This window comes from Gigantopelta aegis, chromosome 6 (assembly GCF_016097555.1).
Source record: "Gigantopelta aegis isolate Gae_Host chromosome 6, Gae_host_genome, whole genome shotgun sequence".
NCBI lineage: Eukaryota > Metazoa > Mollusca > Gastropoda > Neomphalida > Peltospiridae > Gigantopelta > Gigantopelta aegis.
In genome coordinates, this window is record NC_054704.1 from 86,273,424 (window position 1) to 86,292,966 (window position 19,543).

At 35.5% G+C, this 19,543-nt stretch overlaps 2 protein-coding genes across 4 annotated transcripts in view; one reads left to right on the top strand and one right to left on the bottom strand.

Moving 5' to 3' along the window:
• Window positions 1-786: 786 nt before the first annotated feature.
• Window positions 787-10,224, top strand: LOC121375557 (glyoxylate reductase/hydroxypyruvate reductase-like). Its single transcript, XM_041503061.1, has 3 exons — window positions 787-1,393; window positions 7,092-7,262; window positions 7,571-10,224. The coding sequence occupies exons 1-3, from the start codon at window positions 1,054-1,056 to the stop codon at window positions 8,164-8,166; spliced, it is 1,107 nt and encodes a 368-aa protein (XP_041358995.1). The 5' UTR covers window positions 787-1,053; the 3' UTR covers window positions 8,167-10,224.
• A 2,635-nt stretch (window positions 10,225-12,859) lies between these two features.
• LOC121373986 (teneurin-m-like) overlaps window positions 12,860-19,543 on the bottom strand; it is a 217,200-nt gene continuing 210,516 nt past the window's right edge. For all 3 annotated transcript variants that reach the window (XM_041500842.1, XM_041500841.1, XM_041500840.1), the window contains one exon: window positions 12,860-18,998. In XM_041500842.1, the coding sequence (XP_041356776.1) occupies window positions 18,142-18,998 (857 nt within the window). In that variant the 3' untranslated portion in view covers window positions 12,860-18,141. The remainder of the gene's footprint in view (window positions 18,999-19,543) is intronic.

Genomic DNA, 19,543 nt, shown 5'->3' on the forward strand with positions numbered 1-19,543 from the left:
TATAATATATGGCTGTATATTAAAGTTTTTGTTTAATGACACTATTAAAGCGAATTGATTTATTTAATAATTGGCGACTGGATACCAAACATTTGGTAATATAGTCTTCGATAGAAAACCTGTTATATGTTTGCATTAGAAACAACAGATCTTTTATATGCACCATCCCACAAACAGGATAGCACATACCACAGCTTTTTGATACGCCAGTCGTGGTGCACTAGCTGGAACGAGAAATAGTTTATGGGCCCACTGACTGTGCATCAGGCGAGTGCTTTACCACTGGGCTATATCCTGCCCTGGCTGTACATAGTCACTTTTATTTTAAGTAACACTGTTGTATTTATGGAATTCAACATCATACGCAAGGATAGTAATCAACTGGATCTGAGTGCTAAAAGATTCTTTCAAAATGCGGCATCAGGTAATTACAAAGAAGTCTATCAGCAGTACAAATCAAATGCAGAAAAGTAGTCAGAACGATTGGAAACTGATAAAAAGGCATTGGTATTATATTATAGATCTGTAAGTTGTATAATATATTAAATTTAATGGATATATGTTACACTGCATAAGTGTAGGTTTGACTAACTACAAATACTTTGCTGCACCCATACCATTATAGTTAGTCCACCCACACACATGCACACACACACACACACACACACACACACACACACACACACACACACACCTATTATTCGGTGTGGGCCTTACTTAATATTTTTACAGACTTATTTCCCTTTTCGCTGACAGTAAAACGACAAGAGTTACTCGCTCTTTGAATCTTTGAGCAGGCAAGTGTTTTCGCCTTTCGTACATTTTCAATTTACCTGTAGTCTGACAATTTATTACATTTATTTTACACTGTATTCATATGCAGCATATGCATATACAGTTAATACAAATGACTGGTACCTTAAATTATTTACAGTTTACAAACATTTTACCATAGGTCAGCAGACGATATGTTGTTTGTGGTTAGGTCTTTGTAGACTTTTTGTACCTTTCACTCATTTGTTTTCGATTTAGCTGCTTTAAACGTATTTTAAAATGGCTGTAGTGTTACGAAATTTGAGATGCTTGCTTTCTAAAAGACCTGAGATGATGAAGACATTGCCACTCTGCTCAGCAATGTATAAATCGTCCTGCAAGAGATGTGTTTTTTTCAGCTCCAGTATGTCAACTGAGTCTCCATCTGAGCCCAAGGTGTACATAACAAGAACAGTTCCGTCGCCGGGCCGCGAACTGCTGGCACTCCACTGCAGTGTCACCGTGTGGGACAGTGACCAGGCGGTCCCAAGGGCAGAGCTACTGAAGCAGGTGGTGGGGGTGGATGCCTTGTTCTGTCTGCTTACTGATCAGATTGATACTGAAGTCCTGGATGCTGCTGGTAATAACATTTTGTTTTCACATATAACCACTACAATCTATTTATTTAGGAACCAATTGTTTGATTGCTTTTTTGTTTGTTGTGTAAAATAATTTTTAAAAAGTAAACTAGATCGATTGCTATAATGATACACTTATCCACTTGTGAGAATTGTGACTACTATCACTGCAGTTTCCAACCAAAATAGTAAATGAAACAAAGAGAAAAACACTTTTAAAGTGCTGTGCCAGACCATACACTAAAATTTCAAATTCCACAATTAAATGCTTTCTTAATTCATTGAAATAATATTTAACACCGATATATAAATCAATAATTACGAAAATGCCCCATAAAAGTATTAAAACATCACTTCCGTAGAACACTGCCGGAAACTACCGAGTAAAATTCTCGGTAAAAACATTTGCGTGTAAATAGCTGTGACGTCATGAAGGGAACGCGTTTCACAGAAACCTACCCGAGATGATTTCCAGCGCAAGCGAAAGTGGGACCGACAGCGACTGCCAAGCTCATTGATCATGCGATTCTTCTTTCGATGATGAATAGTGTTGTAATGGCGACTGGACTAATATTTGTGCAACATAATAAATATGCCTTATCAGTTTGAACCTGGAACATCTTCCGACAAACCACTGGCCTAACAGATGACGATGAAAATGGTCGTGGAGACAGCTTACCACTAATTTACAACTTTTATTCTTGTTTTGTTCTTTAGATTTTCGTGCGAATTATTTTGCTACACTGTATGTTCTAATACGTGTGATGTAGTAGAAAAGACGATAAATAACTCTTGAATTCTACGAGTCAAGTGGACCCGATATCGGTAATTTTAAGAAATAAACAAAAACGACTTTTAGTCCGTCCCATCCCTCTATGAAGATGTTTTTTGTGTGAATAATTTCAGTTTAGTCTGACGTAAAAAAATAGAGTAAAAGTGTTTTGGAAATAACAAAACAATACTATTTTTTGTGTGTAGTTGTGAAAACAGTCTGCTCAGAAATAAATATATAACTTATTTTAATTTTAAGAAATAAACAAAAACGACTTTTAGTCCGTCCCATCCATCTATGAAGATGTTTTTTTATGTGAATAATTTCAGTTTAGTTTGACGTAAAAACAAAAGTAAAAGTGTTTTGGAAATATCAAAACAATACTATTTTTTGTGTGCAGTTGTGAAAACAGTCTGCTCAAAAATAAATAACTTATAGCACATTCCATAGTATGAAAAAAGGTTTTCTCTGTGGGAAGGTATAGTAAAATTAATTTAATGTATTTATAGTCTTGTTTTACAGGGAACGCCTTTTTTTCATACTATGGAATTTACAAGTCATTTATTTCTGAGCCGATTGTTTTCTAAGATGCATACAAAATTAGCTTAGTTTTTTTTTCTTTTTCTTTTTTACGAAAAAACCCCTACATTTTTGTAGGATGGGACGGACTAGGCTATAGATACTTACTTGTCTGTACTTTATTGTTTTAATGTTCTCGAACTGTAAAGAAAAATCTCACAAACGAACGAGATGATGCAAACGACAACAAATCGGATCTCGATGATTGCACGAACCGTGCATAAGAAAACAAACTGACCGGAGTTGAAAGCATAATGCAATTTGGGACATTGACGATATGCACCCCAAGGTCGTTTCGGTGGGGATGGCGTCGGCTTGTTGTCATTTGTTTTGTGTCGCAGAAAAATTGTTGGTACGGCATCTTTTTTTAAAAGCCATAACACGTGGTTTTCCGATATCTCGCTTAAGCCGACAAGCCAGTTCGGACGAATCGAAAGTAAAGTGTCTACTGTCGCAACGGTCTCCGGCATTTTCTTCCTATCCAGTATTTCCACGTTGTTTTAATCAAATTCACACACAGCTTTCTCACAGCAAACATTACTAGGAAATGCGTGAAGACTAAATTTATCGGCTTTTGTATTGCTACAGCTGCCAACAACATGCCGTTTAACCATAATAAACACAAAAGAAGCAATGAACAATGGCGCTGACTATCGACAGGAGTTCCCTTCGTGACGTCACGGGTCAAATCTTACGGAAATTCCCGAAACAAATTCAGCTGGTTCTGTTTTTCAGGGGAATATTTTTTAATGGAAAATATACCGGTATATAATTTTTTTACATTTTGTTTTTTAATTTTCTAATCATATTAAATAATATCTTGATTGATATAGCTCAATACATCATACATCTGGAACAGCACTTTAAGTAAAACTTATGGGGCCGATTTCATATGTCTGGGTTTCGAAACACTGGGTTATATCAAAACCTAGGTTTAACACAGGTTTATGTAAAACGCTGAACAATCTGACCAAGACATACACCCGTGGCGTATTTCACGTGTGTGTTTTACCTGTGTTTACAAAACCACGCTTTTTACATGGGTCACCCGCAGATTTGGAAAGGGACATAAGCGAGGAATAGCTTACACTTTGTACTTGAAACTCGTTACCGGTATATTATTAGCATTCACATTCGAGATAGAGGATTAGCTACCTCCTCCCCCCCCCCCCCCCCCCCCCCCCCCCCCCCCCCCCAAATGTGGAGCAAACCTTCACATTCTGTCAAAAATTATGGACATATTAGGGAAAATGAGCTGGCCTGAAAACGTTTCACCATGTATTTCCATCAGTTTACTCACAATATTAGTTATAATCCATGTCAAATGCTTACAGAACCCTACATAGCTGTTGGTAATAATGCAAAAATGCTTACAGAACCCTACATAGCTGTTGGTAAAAATGCAAATATGAATAAACGTTTTGTTATTGGCATTTTCCTTTAATTCTAATATAATATTAAAAAGATGAGACGCGTACGCCTGAGGGCACCGAGATAACGTATGGTCAAATTTTCAAAACTGTGGGCCTGTACCGCCTTGTTCTGCCTTTATTAAGACGAGACAAACACGAAAGTATGTCATTATAAGACTGCAGTCTATGATAGACGTTTATTGCTTTGATACCGGTGGCAACCGATCAACTTTCATTACTAGTACTTCCTATTTTCGTGCAGTTCATACACCATGAAGAAAATGTTTATTTTTACTAATTTAATAAATAACTATATTTATTACCCCCAGTGACCACTCATAACAGGGAAAATATTTTCCGTATTTTCTCAATGAGAAATATTACTGGATGATTTGACGCTTACAAACCAATGACTTTGTCGGTACTAAATATAACATATCGCGATTTGGCAAACACACAAAATGACATCATGTACTTTAATGAGTTTGCGTTTACGACTGTTTTAATATTAAATTTATAACAAAATGTCATTTTAACGCAAATCATTATTTATATTTTTAGCAGAATAATGATAATTTAGTTTTTGAAAATTATCTGTGAACGTGATTAAAATGCAAAGTTATAGCAATACCCAGAACAGTGTGTAAAGTGGTTTACATTGTTTCTATAGCCTACATGTACGTGCATGTGCGCCTAAAATAAAGGCGTTTAGAGAAAACATAGCTGGGGTAATAAATAGAATAGCAAACTCAGTACCAGTTATTATCAATGTATGTCCCGAGTGAAATACTTTTCATTTGTCACTCGCTAATGCCTGGCGCAGACGAGCGTTTTTTTAACGCATGTGTCTGCGTTAAAAAATGCAGATTCAACGCAGACGGATGCGTCTCGTGTGCGCCTACCTGCGATGCGTTCCTGCGATCCACTGACGATTTCTTCAATTAATTAATTAATTTATACTTTACTCTAGGAAAAATAACAAAGATTAAATGTAATTTATTAATACATTTTAAAACATAATAAACTTTATTTAAAACATTATGTACAATATACTATTACGATATAAATCTTTCTTATTTCACAATTGTTTTAATTATTATTATTAGGCATAGTACAATGAATGCAATAATTTATATTTTTTAATTTCATCTATTTAGAAATGCCATTAATTACACATGCCTAGTCTTTGTTTCAAAGATGGGCAGTTGGAAATTATTTGTGTTGAAACATTTACATGTTAATCATTTTTAATCGTCAGGTCTGTTTTCACAGTTCTATTCATCACTGAAACCAATAATTGTTAATTGTTAAACTGTCAGTTGGAGAGGCCATTTCGAAAGGCATGTTACTGAATAGACAGATGATTGGTCAATATAAAAATGTGAACGCAATGCAGACGCAAGTAGGCGCACATGTGCCTTTTTAGACGGTTGCGGCAGGAGATGGATGCGTTTGTGCGTCTAAAATCAAACATGTTTGATATTTGAAAAATCGACACAGCACTAAAAAAACGCAACGCAGAGGGGGTCACACACGATGTGTTTTTACTGCATTTGTAAGGATGCCTTTTTTAATGCAAGACGCATGCATTAAAAAACGCTCGTCTGCGCCGGGCATTATCCTCTATATATCTCAGGTGCTTTGTTGTTCATTCGCCACGAACATGGTGAAGGGGTGGATCTAATTATACAGTCATGCTAAAAAAAACAGGCAAACGGGCATCCTGTCTAAAGGGGGAGGGTGTTCGAACCCCCCTACCCCCACCCTGTATTCGTTTCTGTACAGTGGCGTAGGCAGAATTTTTTATTGGGGAGGGGGGGGCACATGGCAGCCAAGTAAACAATGATATTGAGTACGCCATTGATCACCCCTAATTTTTGCCGGGATTGGGGGGGGGGGGGCATGGCCCCCGTGTTTCTCTTCCCCCCCCCCCCCCCCCCCAGCTATGCCAGTGTTTCTGTAGTGGCTTCAAATGATCTCTAAAATATGTTCACATTTCATGGCTCTGCAATACTGACGTAAAACAAGATTTTGCTGCCAAAATTATCCATGAGTTACTTTGAGCAAATCCAGCAAAAAACCACCTCAAGAGCAAAGTTTAAACAAGCAATACAGTTGTAACCCAGTGTTAAACTAAGATTACTAAAAACCAGACATGTGAAATGCACAGTAAACATGACCCAGGGTTTAACCTAGGTTTAAACCATATGTTTCCAAAACCCACCGATAACCTAGACATATGAAGTCGACCCATGGTGTTGCCACTCAGGGCTAAATAGATTGCACCAAAGTCAAAGCGATAAACATGCCCAAAATATGTATGCCCAAAATGATCATGCCAAATTAAGTACCGGTACAAATATGCTGGCCTCAAAACATTTCACCTCAAAACCATGTGAATATTAAGTTTTAATTAGATTAAAATAAATTGAAATGCATCTCATCAGCAAATACATGTGTAGTTAAAGTTTGTTTTGTTTAATGACATCACAGAATTTGACAGAGCACAATTGCTCTCCTACAAAGTTTTAGCCAGTGTTTCTGCCAGAAAGAAATGTTTGGGTATGATGCTATGAAATTGAATGCAACTACAGTCAATAGGGGGTATGGTGGGCCTCCTCCAGAAAGAAAATGGGTTAAAATTAGGGTTAGGATTTTTAAAATCTTACAGTAATGATAAGAGTAATTAATTTTGTAAAAAGGTTAACTTTTTTTTTTAAATCTGCAAAAACATTTGGGTATGGCGCCATACTCATTTTACCCTCAAGCAGAAAGCCTGCTAGGGGAGCAGTATATTGCCCAGCAATGATTTTCAAGCCATAAGCATTGATAATCACTATTACTGTTATTTTATCTGTTCATTTTGGTGGGCATTTACAGTATGAAAATTGCATGTTTACTGTATGTAAACAGTTTAAATTAATTCTTTTATTGCAGGCCCACAGTTGAAAGTGGTGGCTACAATGTCTGTAGGGTATGATCACATTGACCTTCAGGAATGCAAGAAGCGAAACATTGCTGTTGGTAACACTCCCAATGTGCTGACGAATGCTACAGCTGAGTTGACAGTGTCTCTGTTACTTGCCACGTCTAGGAGGTTGAAGGAAGGTTTGTATGAAACTTGTTTGTTTTTGACACCTTTATTGATCTTTATGAATTATCAGTTGTATCACCAACACTCCTCAAAACAAAACAAAATTTAAATGAATTTCTCCTGTTCACACCAAATTATCTTGATGCATGTATGGAATAAACAACTCATTTTAGAGTGTTTTAGATTTTGTAGATAATGGTATAATATTTTGACAGGTGCTGCCATCCCATAATTTTCATCCAGCAGAAAGATTGCTAGTGTCAATATAAAGACTCCTTGACTGTTCAGATTCTAGGTATGATCTATTTATTGTTATTTACAGGAATGCTAGCCGTGGAGAATGGCGAGTGGGGAACGTGGAAACCTCTCTGGCTGTGTGGGCCAGGACTAGATGGTGCCACTGTGGGAATTGTCGGACTCGGTCGTATTGGAATGGCTGTTGCTTACAGACTTCTGCCATTTGGAGTGAGCAAAATTGTCTACAACAACTCGAAGAGAAACCCGTCCGATTCTCTGGTGGGAGCAGAGTTTGTGACTCTAGACAAACTTCTGGAAATCTCAGATTACGTCATCGCATGTCTGTCTCTCACTCCTGCAACTAAGGAGGTCTTCAATGCTGAGGCTTTCCGTAAAATGAAGAAATCTGCCATTTTTATCAACACAAGTCGTGGCGGCATTATGAATCAGACGGACTTGTATAACGCTCTAAAATCGGGTGAGATCTGGGCTGCTGGGTTGGATGTTACCACACCCGAACCTCTCCCCCTGGACAGTCCTCTGTTGGAACTAAACAACTGTACGGTGCTGCCTCATATAGGGAGTGCGACAAACAAGGCACGGAGCACCATGGCTGATCTTACAGCTCAGAATATTCTTGCAGGTCTACAGGGAAAACCATTACCTTGTAGAGTTGACTAGTTAAGAAGTGTGTATTTCATACTGGTTAGCCAGTCATCACGTTTTATTATCGTCAGTTCAAAGCAATGTATTCAGGAATGTTAATAAGTGGCCTGTGTTAATTTTTCTCATACTGTATGATTAATTTTCATTGGGTATCAAAGAATATTTACTTCCTGATCAAATGAATACACAGATTGAAATACTGCCATCCTGACTGATTTTTGTCAGTCAACGTCAACATGGACCGGGATCATTTTTGCCTGTCATCCTGTTGGACTGGCAGTTATGAGTCATGTTTGGTCGGGCAGGTTTTGATTCTATTTCAGGACAGCAGAATTTGTAGCATGCCAGACTGAATATCTGGCAGAAATTTCATTAAATTTCAATCCAAAGTATAAAATTGTATGATCTATGGTCAATGACAGACATTCTGTATACCATGTTTTTTGCTTCTTACATATCTTACAGAAATTTCACTTCATGTTCATATTTCACCAATGATAACAATATTTAATATTACCTGCCCAATATTTTATTCAAACACAGTCAGATGCATTAGTAATCTTTAGACAAGACATTCATTAAAAATCCAAAACGGCTATTATACGAGTTATTGAATGTTGTTCATATACATGTAGATAGCTACACACTTATTAAAATAGTCTGTTCCATATTGAGCAGACGGCATTATTTAAATGTCAATACATTTTTTTGAAAAAATACTAATCGATACCATTGAAGCAAAAATGATGATGTAGAAATTGTTGACTTTAATTTGTAGTTGTACATGTTGGTAATGCTATCGTACATGTTCAAAAGATAATTCCTGTTTGGTTAATTATATTAGCCGGTTTTATGTCATTATTAAAGACAGATAAATAAAATCATGTGTTTTTAGGCTTTATGTCAACGTGGTTGAAACATATTTGAAGCAGATGGTAATCATAGGATATTAAAAAAAGCTTCTATTGCATATCATATTTAATAATTTATGTCAGTGAAACGATTTTCAGTTGTCAGCTTTATTATTTATTATTTATATTATGATAAAAAAATTGATCAGGTGAACACTACTGATGTGATGATTGATTATAAATATCTATCATTGATTGTCATTGAAAATTTCCCATTTCTTTAGTTAGAATTGATATATTTTCTAATATTTTATATACTGATGTTCCAGTGATCTATTACCGGTATAGGTAAAAGGAAATGTTTTATTTAACGACACACTCAACACATTTTCTTTACGGTTATATGGAGTCGGTTATTACTGGTATAATGATAAATCGAAAATCAATTGTTGCAGATAATGTTAACTGTAATTGTTCCTTGTGTTTAGATAATAGAATTGATATAAATATGCAGGAGTTTGGGTTTGTTTTCATGTACACAAGGAAACAGATACTGATACGACAATAGGTGCATGATCCTGATGATTTAAATTCATCTTAAGTTTGTGTAATTTTAACCGATTATACAATCGAAAATTGATCAGTTGGTGGAAACCAATTATAATCAAGGATCAATGATGAAATTTAACCGATTCCCAACACTAATTTGATGGTGCACAATTGTGTTTTTTAATGCGATTGCATGGACTAGTGGTCACAGATGCAGTCCTAGTAGTGACGTAGGAATGTGCCAAAAGGGGGGGGGGGGGGGCACACTTTTATATTTACACACTTTTACACTATTATAAAGCAAATTTAAAGCAAAATATCTGAAAAATGGGGGGCACATGCCCACCTTGCCCCCCACCCCTCCCCACTTCCTACGCCAGCGATAATTATGCTAGGGATTTTAATCCCAGCCTAAGAGAATGTATGGGATGTTTTTACGATCCCAACCTGTGTCCCATGACCAGTATTCCAAATACCATGGTATACTACATGTGTGTGTTTTCCTACCTGTGAGAAAGAATATAATATTAATATATATCCTGCTGCTGTTCAGTAGGAATAGACTATTTGGCAGCAGAATGCTATGTAATTTAATATGTGCTGATGTGTCATGGGGTAAGAGGCGCAATCTTTTCCCTTCTATTTTAACAAACGAATAAATTCTATATTTAATTGTCTTCATTCTGTTATCTTTTGTTATACTAATACAATTGAATTTGATTGCATATTTTTAAACAAAATTTGCAAAAATGTTGATAGTATCTATTTGCCCAGCCCAGTGTGTGGAGAAGGGTTAGTGAGCGATACAATGCCTCTGTCGATGAACAAGGGGTGGGACATAGCCCAGTGGTAAAGCGCTCGCATGATGCGCAGTCCATTTAGGATCGATCTGTTGGTGGGGGCTATTTCTCGTTTCCATCCAGTGCACCACGACTGGTATATCACAGGCTGTGATATGTGCTATTATGTCTGTGGGATGGTGCATATAAAAGATCCCTTGCTACTAATAGAAAATGCACCTGTGCCCATGACAGGTGTGTGCTACAACAGCTTGCTCTGACCTGACCTGACCTGATGGAAAAATATAGCGCGTTTCCTTTCTAAGACTATATAGACAGTCAAACTTCGATAACTCCACCTTCGATCTCTCGATCTGAAACGACGGTCCCGGCCGAGTTGCTATACAAACTAGTAATAACTTCGAAAACTCGATAACCTCGATCTCTCGACCTAATTATTTCATCCCGGGTGGCGTGGGGTGTGGTGGGGGGGTGTGGGGACAGTTATATATTAATTTGCCTTTCAACTGGGGATGCATAGTTTTCAGAGTTTTGAGGTAGACATTGAAGTGCACGCTTTTTACAATATTAATCAAAATCAACCAGCAGCAATGGAGTTTCAAATATGAACTCTTATAATATTATATTACTTTCGAAAACTCGAACTCCCTGAAACTCTATTTCCTCGTCCCCTTCAAGATTGAGTTATCGAAGTTCGACTGTATGTTCAAATTACCAATTGTTTGACATCCAATAGCCGATGATTGATAAACAAATGTGCTCTAGTGGTGTCGTTACACACAAAACAAACTTTAACTCGTCATTAAACAAGTGGCAAACAGAGAGAGAAATAACATTTGTGGAAAAGGAAAGGAAACTCGCTACATTTTTGCATTAGTATCATAGTTTGTTTTATATGCACCATTCTCCAGACAGAATAGTACATATCACAGCTTTTGATATACCAGTCATGGTGCACTGGTGAGAGAGAGAGACAGAGACAGAGACAGACAGAGACCGACCAACAGAGAGACAGATCGATAGAGAGAGAGAGAGAGGAGTGGGGAGTCTTGCATGACCACATGACTTCTACTGTTTGAGCTAATATTAACACTGGGTGATGTCACGTAAACGGCAAAAAATACTTTTTATATTTCATAAAAACAGGAAACTTGCTGTTTATACTATCATTTTCGGTTATGGTTATGATTATTTTATTGTAAGATAATAAAAATAAAAAAGGAGGTTTTTCACGTTTTCCCAAAATGCTTGTTTTTCATCTACTGGATGGGAGAAAAATAATCCTCCATTATGTATCCATGTGGGACAGGGCTATTCCACCCTTGGGTACATAATATGATGTCAGGGACTAGGCAAGCTTCGTCCCCGACAACAAATTATGTACCCTCAGGTGGAATAGCTCTGTCCCACATGGACACATGAAGGATTCTTTTAATATGCGTTTGTGGAATGATGCATATAAAAGATGAACAAGACTGCACATATACTTGTGGGTCAGAAATGGAGGAAGGATCAACTGGGCAGATTAAAAATTATCTCTATTTCATGTTCAGAGGAACAATGACGTGCTATAGATCCTAAAAGATTGTTTTGTTTAACGACACCAGTAGAGCACGTAGAATTAGTTAGTCATCGGCTATTGGATTTCAGACTTACAGTAATTGAGACACATCGTCTTCAGAGGAAACCTGCAACATTTTTTAATTGCTGAAAGATATTTTTTATATGCACTTTCCCACAGACAGGACAGCACATGCCACAGCAACAGAAATCCATATGTCAATGGAGTGGCTAGCTCAGTCCCGACTGCTATCCGGCTGGAATGAGAAATAGCCCAATGGACCCGCCAATTGAGATTGATCAGAGACTGACCGTGCATCAGGCAAGCACTTTACCACTGAGCTATGTCCCACCTTATGATCTGAAAATAATGATCCTTAGCAAACTGGGGGGTATTAATGGGGCTTATTTCTGTGATTTCACAAAGCAAAGAGCTCTCAAGGGGAGATTACTGAGAAATTATCTCAATTCTAATTCATAAACACTTCACAAAAATTAAACTTATTCATTGTTTCACTCCTGGCTAGGCACCACCACCACCTACCCCTGCCTGCTACTGATCTTGATCGGACTGCTGGTGCTCCCTTGCACCTGCCAGTGCAGGCGGTCCCTCCTTTTCCCTCCCCACCTTTCTATCCTAGACGGAGGAGCCGGCCGAGGCCAGCTCCTGTGCCCATGACAGGCGTGCGTTACAACAGCTTGTTCTGAATGTGCACCTTAAACCCTATGACCTGACCTGACCTGACCTGACCTGACCTGGCTAGGAATTTTCGAAACTATCTTAGCGCTACAAAATCATAAAACCATCATAGGTTTTGACATCACTACAGCACCTGTCACAGTGATGTCATAGCTTACGATTGTTTTTACGATTTCATAGCCCAAGATTGCTTAAAAAATATGTGCCCTGTTTATTAGATTTCCAGAGAAATAACATAAAACTAAGTATATTTTTGTGTTTTTTTATTTCCTTTAAATACAAACATGTTTTTGCATTCATCATTAAATATTGCATTTTGTACAGACAAGTACTGACAGAGACTGTGTATACAGCCTTTCAAACAAACGGTGTCAACATACTGAGACTAGACCTGTGAAAACACACTCAAACAGGAGTAACATGCAAATACTGGCAACCTATAGAAGGCTGAAGCCAATCATAAAACAGCAGTGAAGAAAATTGCAATAAAAATATGTACTTAGATTTTTCTCACAGTTGCATGTTACGTTATACATTCTAGTTTGTATCAAGTTACCAGAAAATAATATGCATTTTTAATTTATTTAAATGGCAAAATAGCAAAATACACTATGCATTCTGAATTTTCTTTTCACTAGAAAAATTATGCATTATTTTCTTTAAATTAAAAACCCCCCACAAAAAACCCCACATGCCAATCCCAGAACTTTCATTGCCATTAAATTAAAGAAAATTGCAATTTATAATTCACAATATTGCAAAAAAGACAACAAAATGTTTAATGATATATATATGCTGAAAAGTGCTAGAAAACTGATATATTTTTAATTTTAAATTAAGTTGAGAAGTTTGTGCATGGCAATTCACTGTCCATACAACACAAACCATGTCACTGCCTGCATTTAGTTTTCTTGTTGGTATCACACATTTGTCAGCCATGTTTTCTTAACCACATTACATTTTAATAAAATCTTAACATTCATTTATTTGGTATACAAATAAAAAATCTTTATTTTCATATTTGTGCTATCTTTAGACATTGCTATTTTTGTAACAATTATATATTAATCAATTATAAAGTTAAAAAAAGAAAGAAAAAAAGGTAGAACCAATATTAATAAATACCTGTATATTAATCTAGATGATGTAGACATCTGGGCCAGTTGTTAAAAGAATAGTTAAATTAACCCTGGGTTAGTCTAATATTTTCCTTTTAATTATTATTGTACAAATACAAATAAACTAGATTTGATTATGTACGGATATCTTTGATTGTTCTAAAACATGTTTCAACATTGTGTTTTCAATTATTATTTGTATTGATTCAGTCTTTGGTTTTAAAATTTTTAACCAGTGGTTAAACTAATTAACATTTGAACAACTGGCCCCAATTTGTCTCGAAATTTTAGTTCATTAAAAATGTCTAGATGTATATATATGCATACAATGACATATTTTGTATGCATGAACTAATCGATTAAAAATATAATAATCTATAACCCAGTGTGTAAACACAACTGTTTATTCTTATTCCTCTTTTAATAAAACACAAACAGTAAATTACACTTTGCTTCTGGATTAAAAATAACACCCATCATATACATAGTTATTTCACATTGTCATAAAATTATCAGAAGCAATTCCAATACTGATTTTTTGATAAAAACAACTAGGTTAGATCACAATTTCAAATAGACAAAAAATGATATATGTACATATGAAAATGATGACATGTAGCACTAAGTTTCTCAAATAAGATGAACAGTAATTGAGGAAAGTGATATAAATGTGGTGCTGGAACAGTGGCAAAGATGAGTGCATCTCACATACATACGCATGTAAACAATAATTGCTGCATCTTGAGTCAGTTTTTGGCACACTGATTAACATAATTATGCAACACAAAGGAAAGACAAGTGGAATAAAGGTGTCAAGAAAAATGCTCTGAATGTCATTGACCAAATCGTGTGAAAGATGTCTGTGGGTGCATTAATGACTCTGGTCTACAAAATGATAAAGGATTTAATACATGTAGCCGTTGTAGGGCCATATATATAGATATAGATATTTGGTTATTTGGGGGGGTCAACTTTTTCTAGATTCTTTTATGTTCAAAACAATTAAGTAATGTTTATAACTGTTAGGGATTTAGTGTAAGCACAATAATTTGTAAGAAACAGAATATAAAGCCTTATACATGTACACAACCACCGCCAACCCTCTATACACTGAAAGTTACTACAGTATTATTTGTTTTTCATTTTTTTTATTTTATTATAACTTAGATCTACCTAAATGCCTTATGTCTCATATTAACAGGTAATTTTTAAAATGCACAAAGCATGATAAAAACTAAATATGCTTGTACAAACACAATGATCATGATGTGAATGCAAGCAGTTTGTGCATGATGGTCGAAGTTATTATATAAATTAACCTGTACACTGTACAAAGAAAATGCTGTACACTAACGTAGCATATGCTTTCATGTTGCCTTGTAGAAATCATGAATTATCTTCTGAAAACAGCGAGAAACAATGCACATTACAAAGAAAATGCTGTACATCAATATAGCATATGCTATCATGTTGCCTTGTAGAAATTATTAATTATCTTTTGGAAACAGAGAGAGAAACAAATGCACATTACATGAAATCTTAGTACATGACTACTGAGATCTTATACCTCAGGGTATATTTGACATGGTTTAAAAAGTGAAAGAAGAATCACACAATGGTCACATATTAGAATCATTTTAATCAGCACAGCAATAGATCAGCTTATATATATTTTCTGTAAGCATAACAGTACAAAGCTACAAGTTTGCTTATTTTCATATTTTATAAATGCGTAATGAATTTGTCTTGTTGAATCATTATTAAAATTATCAAACCAACATGAGTAGAAAAAGTCAAAGGTTTGTTATAAATAAAATAAAATAAATGCCTTTTATTGCCTGGCATGAAACAGTAGTTTCAGTATAGTGATTTAACTTTAATATCTTGAATGGGTTTCAAAAGATATTCATATTTTTTTTTATATTTAGACAAATGAAGAACTACTTTTTTTTAAACATGCATTACTGAAATAGGATTTTGTTGGTAAAAGTAAAGCTTATTTCCAATACTTGTATTATGGTTCACCAAAAACTGAATAAAAAATCTATGTATATTGAGCAGTAAAACATTTGTAAAGAATAAAAAGATGTAAATAGGAATATATTGCACAAAAGTTTTACTGTTTTCTTGGGACTTTTCCAAACTGAGAAATCTGTTAGAGAAATATACAAGAAATGTTGTATTATGATACCATTTATTTTAATTATTTACAATGACTACATATGACATGATTATGAAGTAATGATACTTACATTTTAACATGTTGTTATGAATGTATCATTATGCTCAATGTGTGTATTATACACATGTATAAACGTGACTGACATGTATTAACATGATATGTGTTAATATTGTGACTGGATTTCTGGACAAACTCATTCAACTTTTTCATAAATCTCACCCTGCTGACCTACATTCCATTCAGCGTGGCATGAATGAAATCATGCTGCACACCTAATTTCAGATATGACAATGGATATTGTTTTCTCCAATTGTAAACCAACATTAAAATGAAGCACCATTGTTTTGACACTGATTTTAAAATTGATTTTACCTGCTCTAGCTACATGTACATTCAGTGTAGTTTCTTTCATACAAATAGTAAAATTCATGATTTAATTTTTTAACTAGACAGTTGTTTTTCTTGATTAAATTTTTTTTTTAAATAATGTTTTTAATTTTGTAAAGTTATACCAAAATTCCACCTTTTCCATGTTATAATAGTAAATAGAAATTTCAGTACTTTTTAAGTCCAAAAACCCACTAACTAGGTTGTTAATTAAACAATTTTTTTTTTTTAAATCTACAATTTAATGTGAAAAAGGTGGATATGTATCAAATAAATACAAAGTTCAGTAATATTGTTTTACCATATCACTTTTTACAATACTTTCATCTGGTTCATTACAATTTTTACACATTTCAGATTAAAAATCTTCGGATGATAATTAAAAATCTTAGCAAATGTGAACTGACCATCATTTCCTCAACCTCATCTCTTAAAATAAAACTTAAATGATGATGCAAAGAATAACATGCATACTTGAGACTTGTAATACATTTGAGTACAGTTACAGCACTATTTGTCAATAAACCAAACAGGTATGGTATAATTTTAAAAAAAAAGAACAATATTGAACTTTTCAATTTCAAAGTTTAGAAGCACTTTGTAAATAAATGATTCCGTACATATACATTTTGTGAACAAATAGTGTATATTATATATCTCAATTTTATAATACATATCAGATTTTTTTTTATTGTCACTGTACACAAGTATGAACATCTGTTTAAAACAATAAAACATGGAAGTTTTTCTCCATAAACTTTTTGTAATTTAGCCATTAGAAACATTTTGCATATCTAAATTAACAAATGATTGAACTGAATCATTTTCCGTGTATTTCGGTTACCAAGTAATTGGAAATGTTGATTTGTAGGTGACCTACAGTGGTCTTTTTCACCATACACTAGGACCCTTTGGGTCTACGAAGCAGTAGGTTACCTTTTACTGGCTCACCAGTAAGTTAGCACCATCACATTGATCAAATACGTACAGTATTTTACAAAGTAACCAAGTCTTCTCAACAAGTCAAAGAACCAGACATCTCTTTCAGTAATTGTTCTCTCTATTGGTTTGTGGTCAATAGTGTAGGAAAGACATTACGTTTGAATGAAATGAACGAAGCACCCCATTTTCAGCATTTTTCAAATCACAGTTTTTGCACTTTCCTATTTTTATAGTTTTGCTTTTCACTAATTCAAAACATTGGTTCCATGTTTGCCCATGATGTACTGAAAACTTCTGAAAGTATTAATATTTCTGTGCACCCATTGTATTCACTATAAATGTGGGCAAGTATTAATATGTCTGTGTACACCAATATTGATTCAATCCATGATGGTTCATAAACTAACAATTATCTGTCGGTGTACACACCTTGCCACCATATTAGGATATGCAGTTTTTTGTCTTTCCATCACACTAAGATAATCTACATGTCCCAGGTTTGTATTTTCACATGGGAAAACAATTTGCACATTTTGTTGATCACAGAATAACTTTTGACACAAAGTGTCGGGATTTGGCATGAGATGAGATGGTCTAATATTGAAGTCTCTAAACCAGCAGAGTTTGACCAATACTACCTAGATTCTTTAAGGAATCGAATGTTAGTATCTGATCCAGCACTTTGGCCAACACTGCCTAGACTCCTTAATGAATTGTATGTTATTGCAATCGTTCGAGGTCTCTACACCAGTACAGTTTGGCCAATACTACCTAGATACCTTAATGAATCATATGTTAAGTCTCTGATCCAGCAGTTTGGCCAATACTACCTCGACTCCTTAATGAACTGTATGTTATTGCAATCTTTCACGGTCTCTACCCCAGCACAGTTTGACCAATACTACCTAGACTCCTTAATGAATCGAATGTTATTGCAGTCGTCTGACAGTTCTGGGTAGTCATCAGGGTTTCTGATGTACTCTCCAGAAAAGCCAAGAATATGTCCTACTGTTTCCAGCTCCTTGGCTTCATTAATTGTCCAGTGGTAATACGTTGGTAGATTGTTTTGGAAGAAATATTTCTCCCTCTTCCAAGCATGAGAAATAGCTCTCTCCTTCGCGTGATGAAGAATGCGGTTTCTCTCGTGCACTATGTTTGTTCCATAGCGAATGTTGATTACTGTGTGGTTTCCATGGATACGAACATCGGCTTCATCTCTTCCTCGACCAAAGCCATGTCCTCGTTGGTTTCTGTGAACTGAAATCATCCCGTTTTCATATGTGACCATATCTGTACTGATACCCAGTGTGCGGAGATCCTTCTCAGCTTCGGTATAGCCCGACTTCACAAAGTAGTGAACATCTTTCCCATGAATCGTATAATGCAGATCCACAACTTTTGCATCTTTCAGCAACACATTCGCCAGCTTCCTTGACCATTCCGACGCAATATCTACCACATTGACTACCACCTTTCCATCAACACTGGAAATTGTGACTCCATCCCCGAATATGGAAGGGAATGGCGAGGGTTCCTCATTTGGCAGGTCCTGCATGGGTGTGATCTTCGACTGGGGTACAGTGGATATGGTCAAGAGGTTCATCATGTCTCGACGGAACGTGCATTCGAAAGCGGACGAGCTCGGAAGCAGCTGGTGGGCCAGGGTGTTTGACTTGGGGTGAAGGTTGCCAGTGTAGGACACGTCGGGAGCCAGGCTGTGAATGTCGAAGCCCAAAACTTTCAACCATTCAGCGAGATCTGCAAAAAGCAATAGATAGTAATATGATTCAAAATGTAAAATAACAATAATACCCCTATTATAGAATGTAGTGTTCAAATTGAATACATTATCCAATCTGTACATTTACACACTTTACTATAGTTATGAAGTATACTACTCTCTATATGAATTGTTATTAGATACTATTTGTGTTAAGAGTTGTTTTAAAACGTATCCTAAATGAGTGCAATATTCTATTTCTTTCTTGTCCTAAAAAAATATGGTTTAAAAGAAATTAAACATATATTCCAACTAATACTTAAATATGGTACATGTTCTTGCACAGTTATCTTATTCATTACAGGTAGAAATCAGTTTCTGTAGTCTTAATTTTTGTTCACAACTTGGCTTAGGTCATCACCATGTAGTAGCTAACTAAATGTATTTGAAATTATCATGAACATATGGGATATTGCAATGTAATACAAGAAACTATACAGTCTCTCCAATGAGTGCATAAGAATTATCACACATCCATCAACCAACCCATGAAGCATCAGATCACTTATATATTTTCACTTCA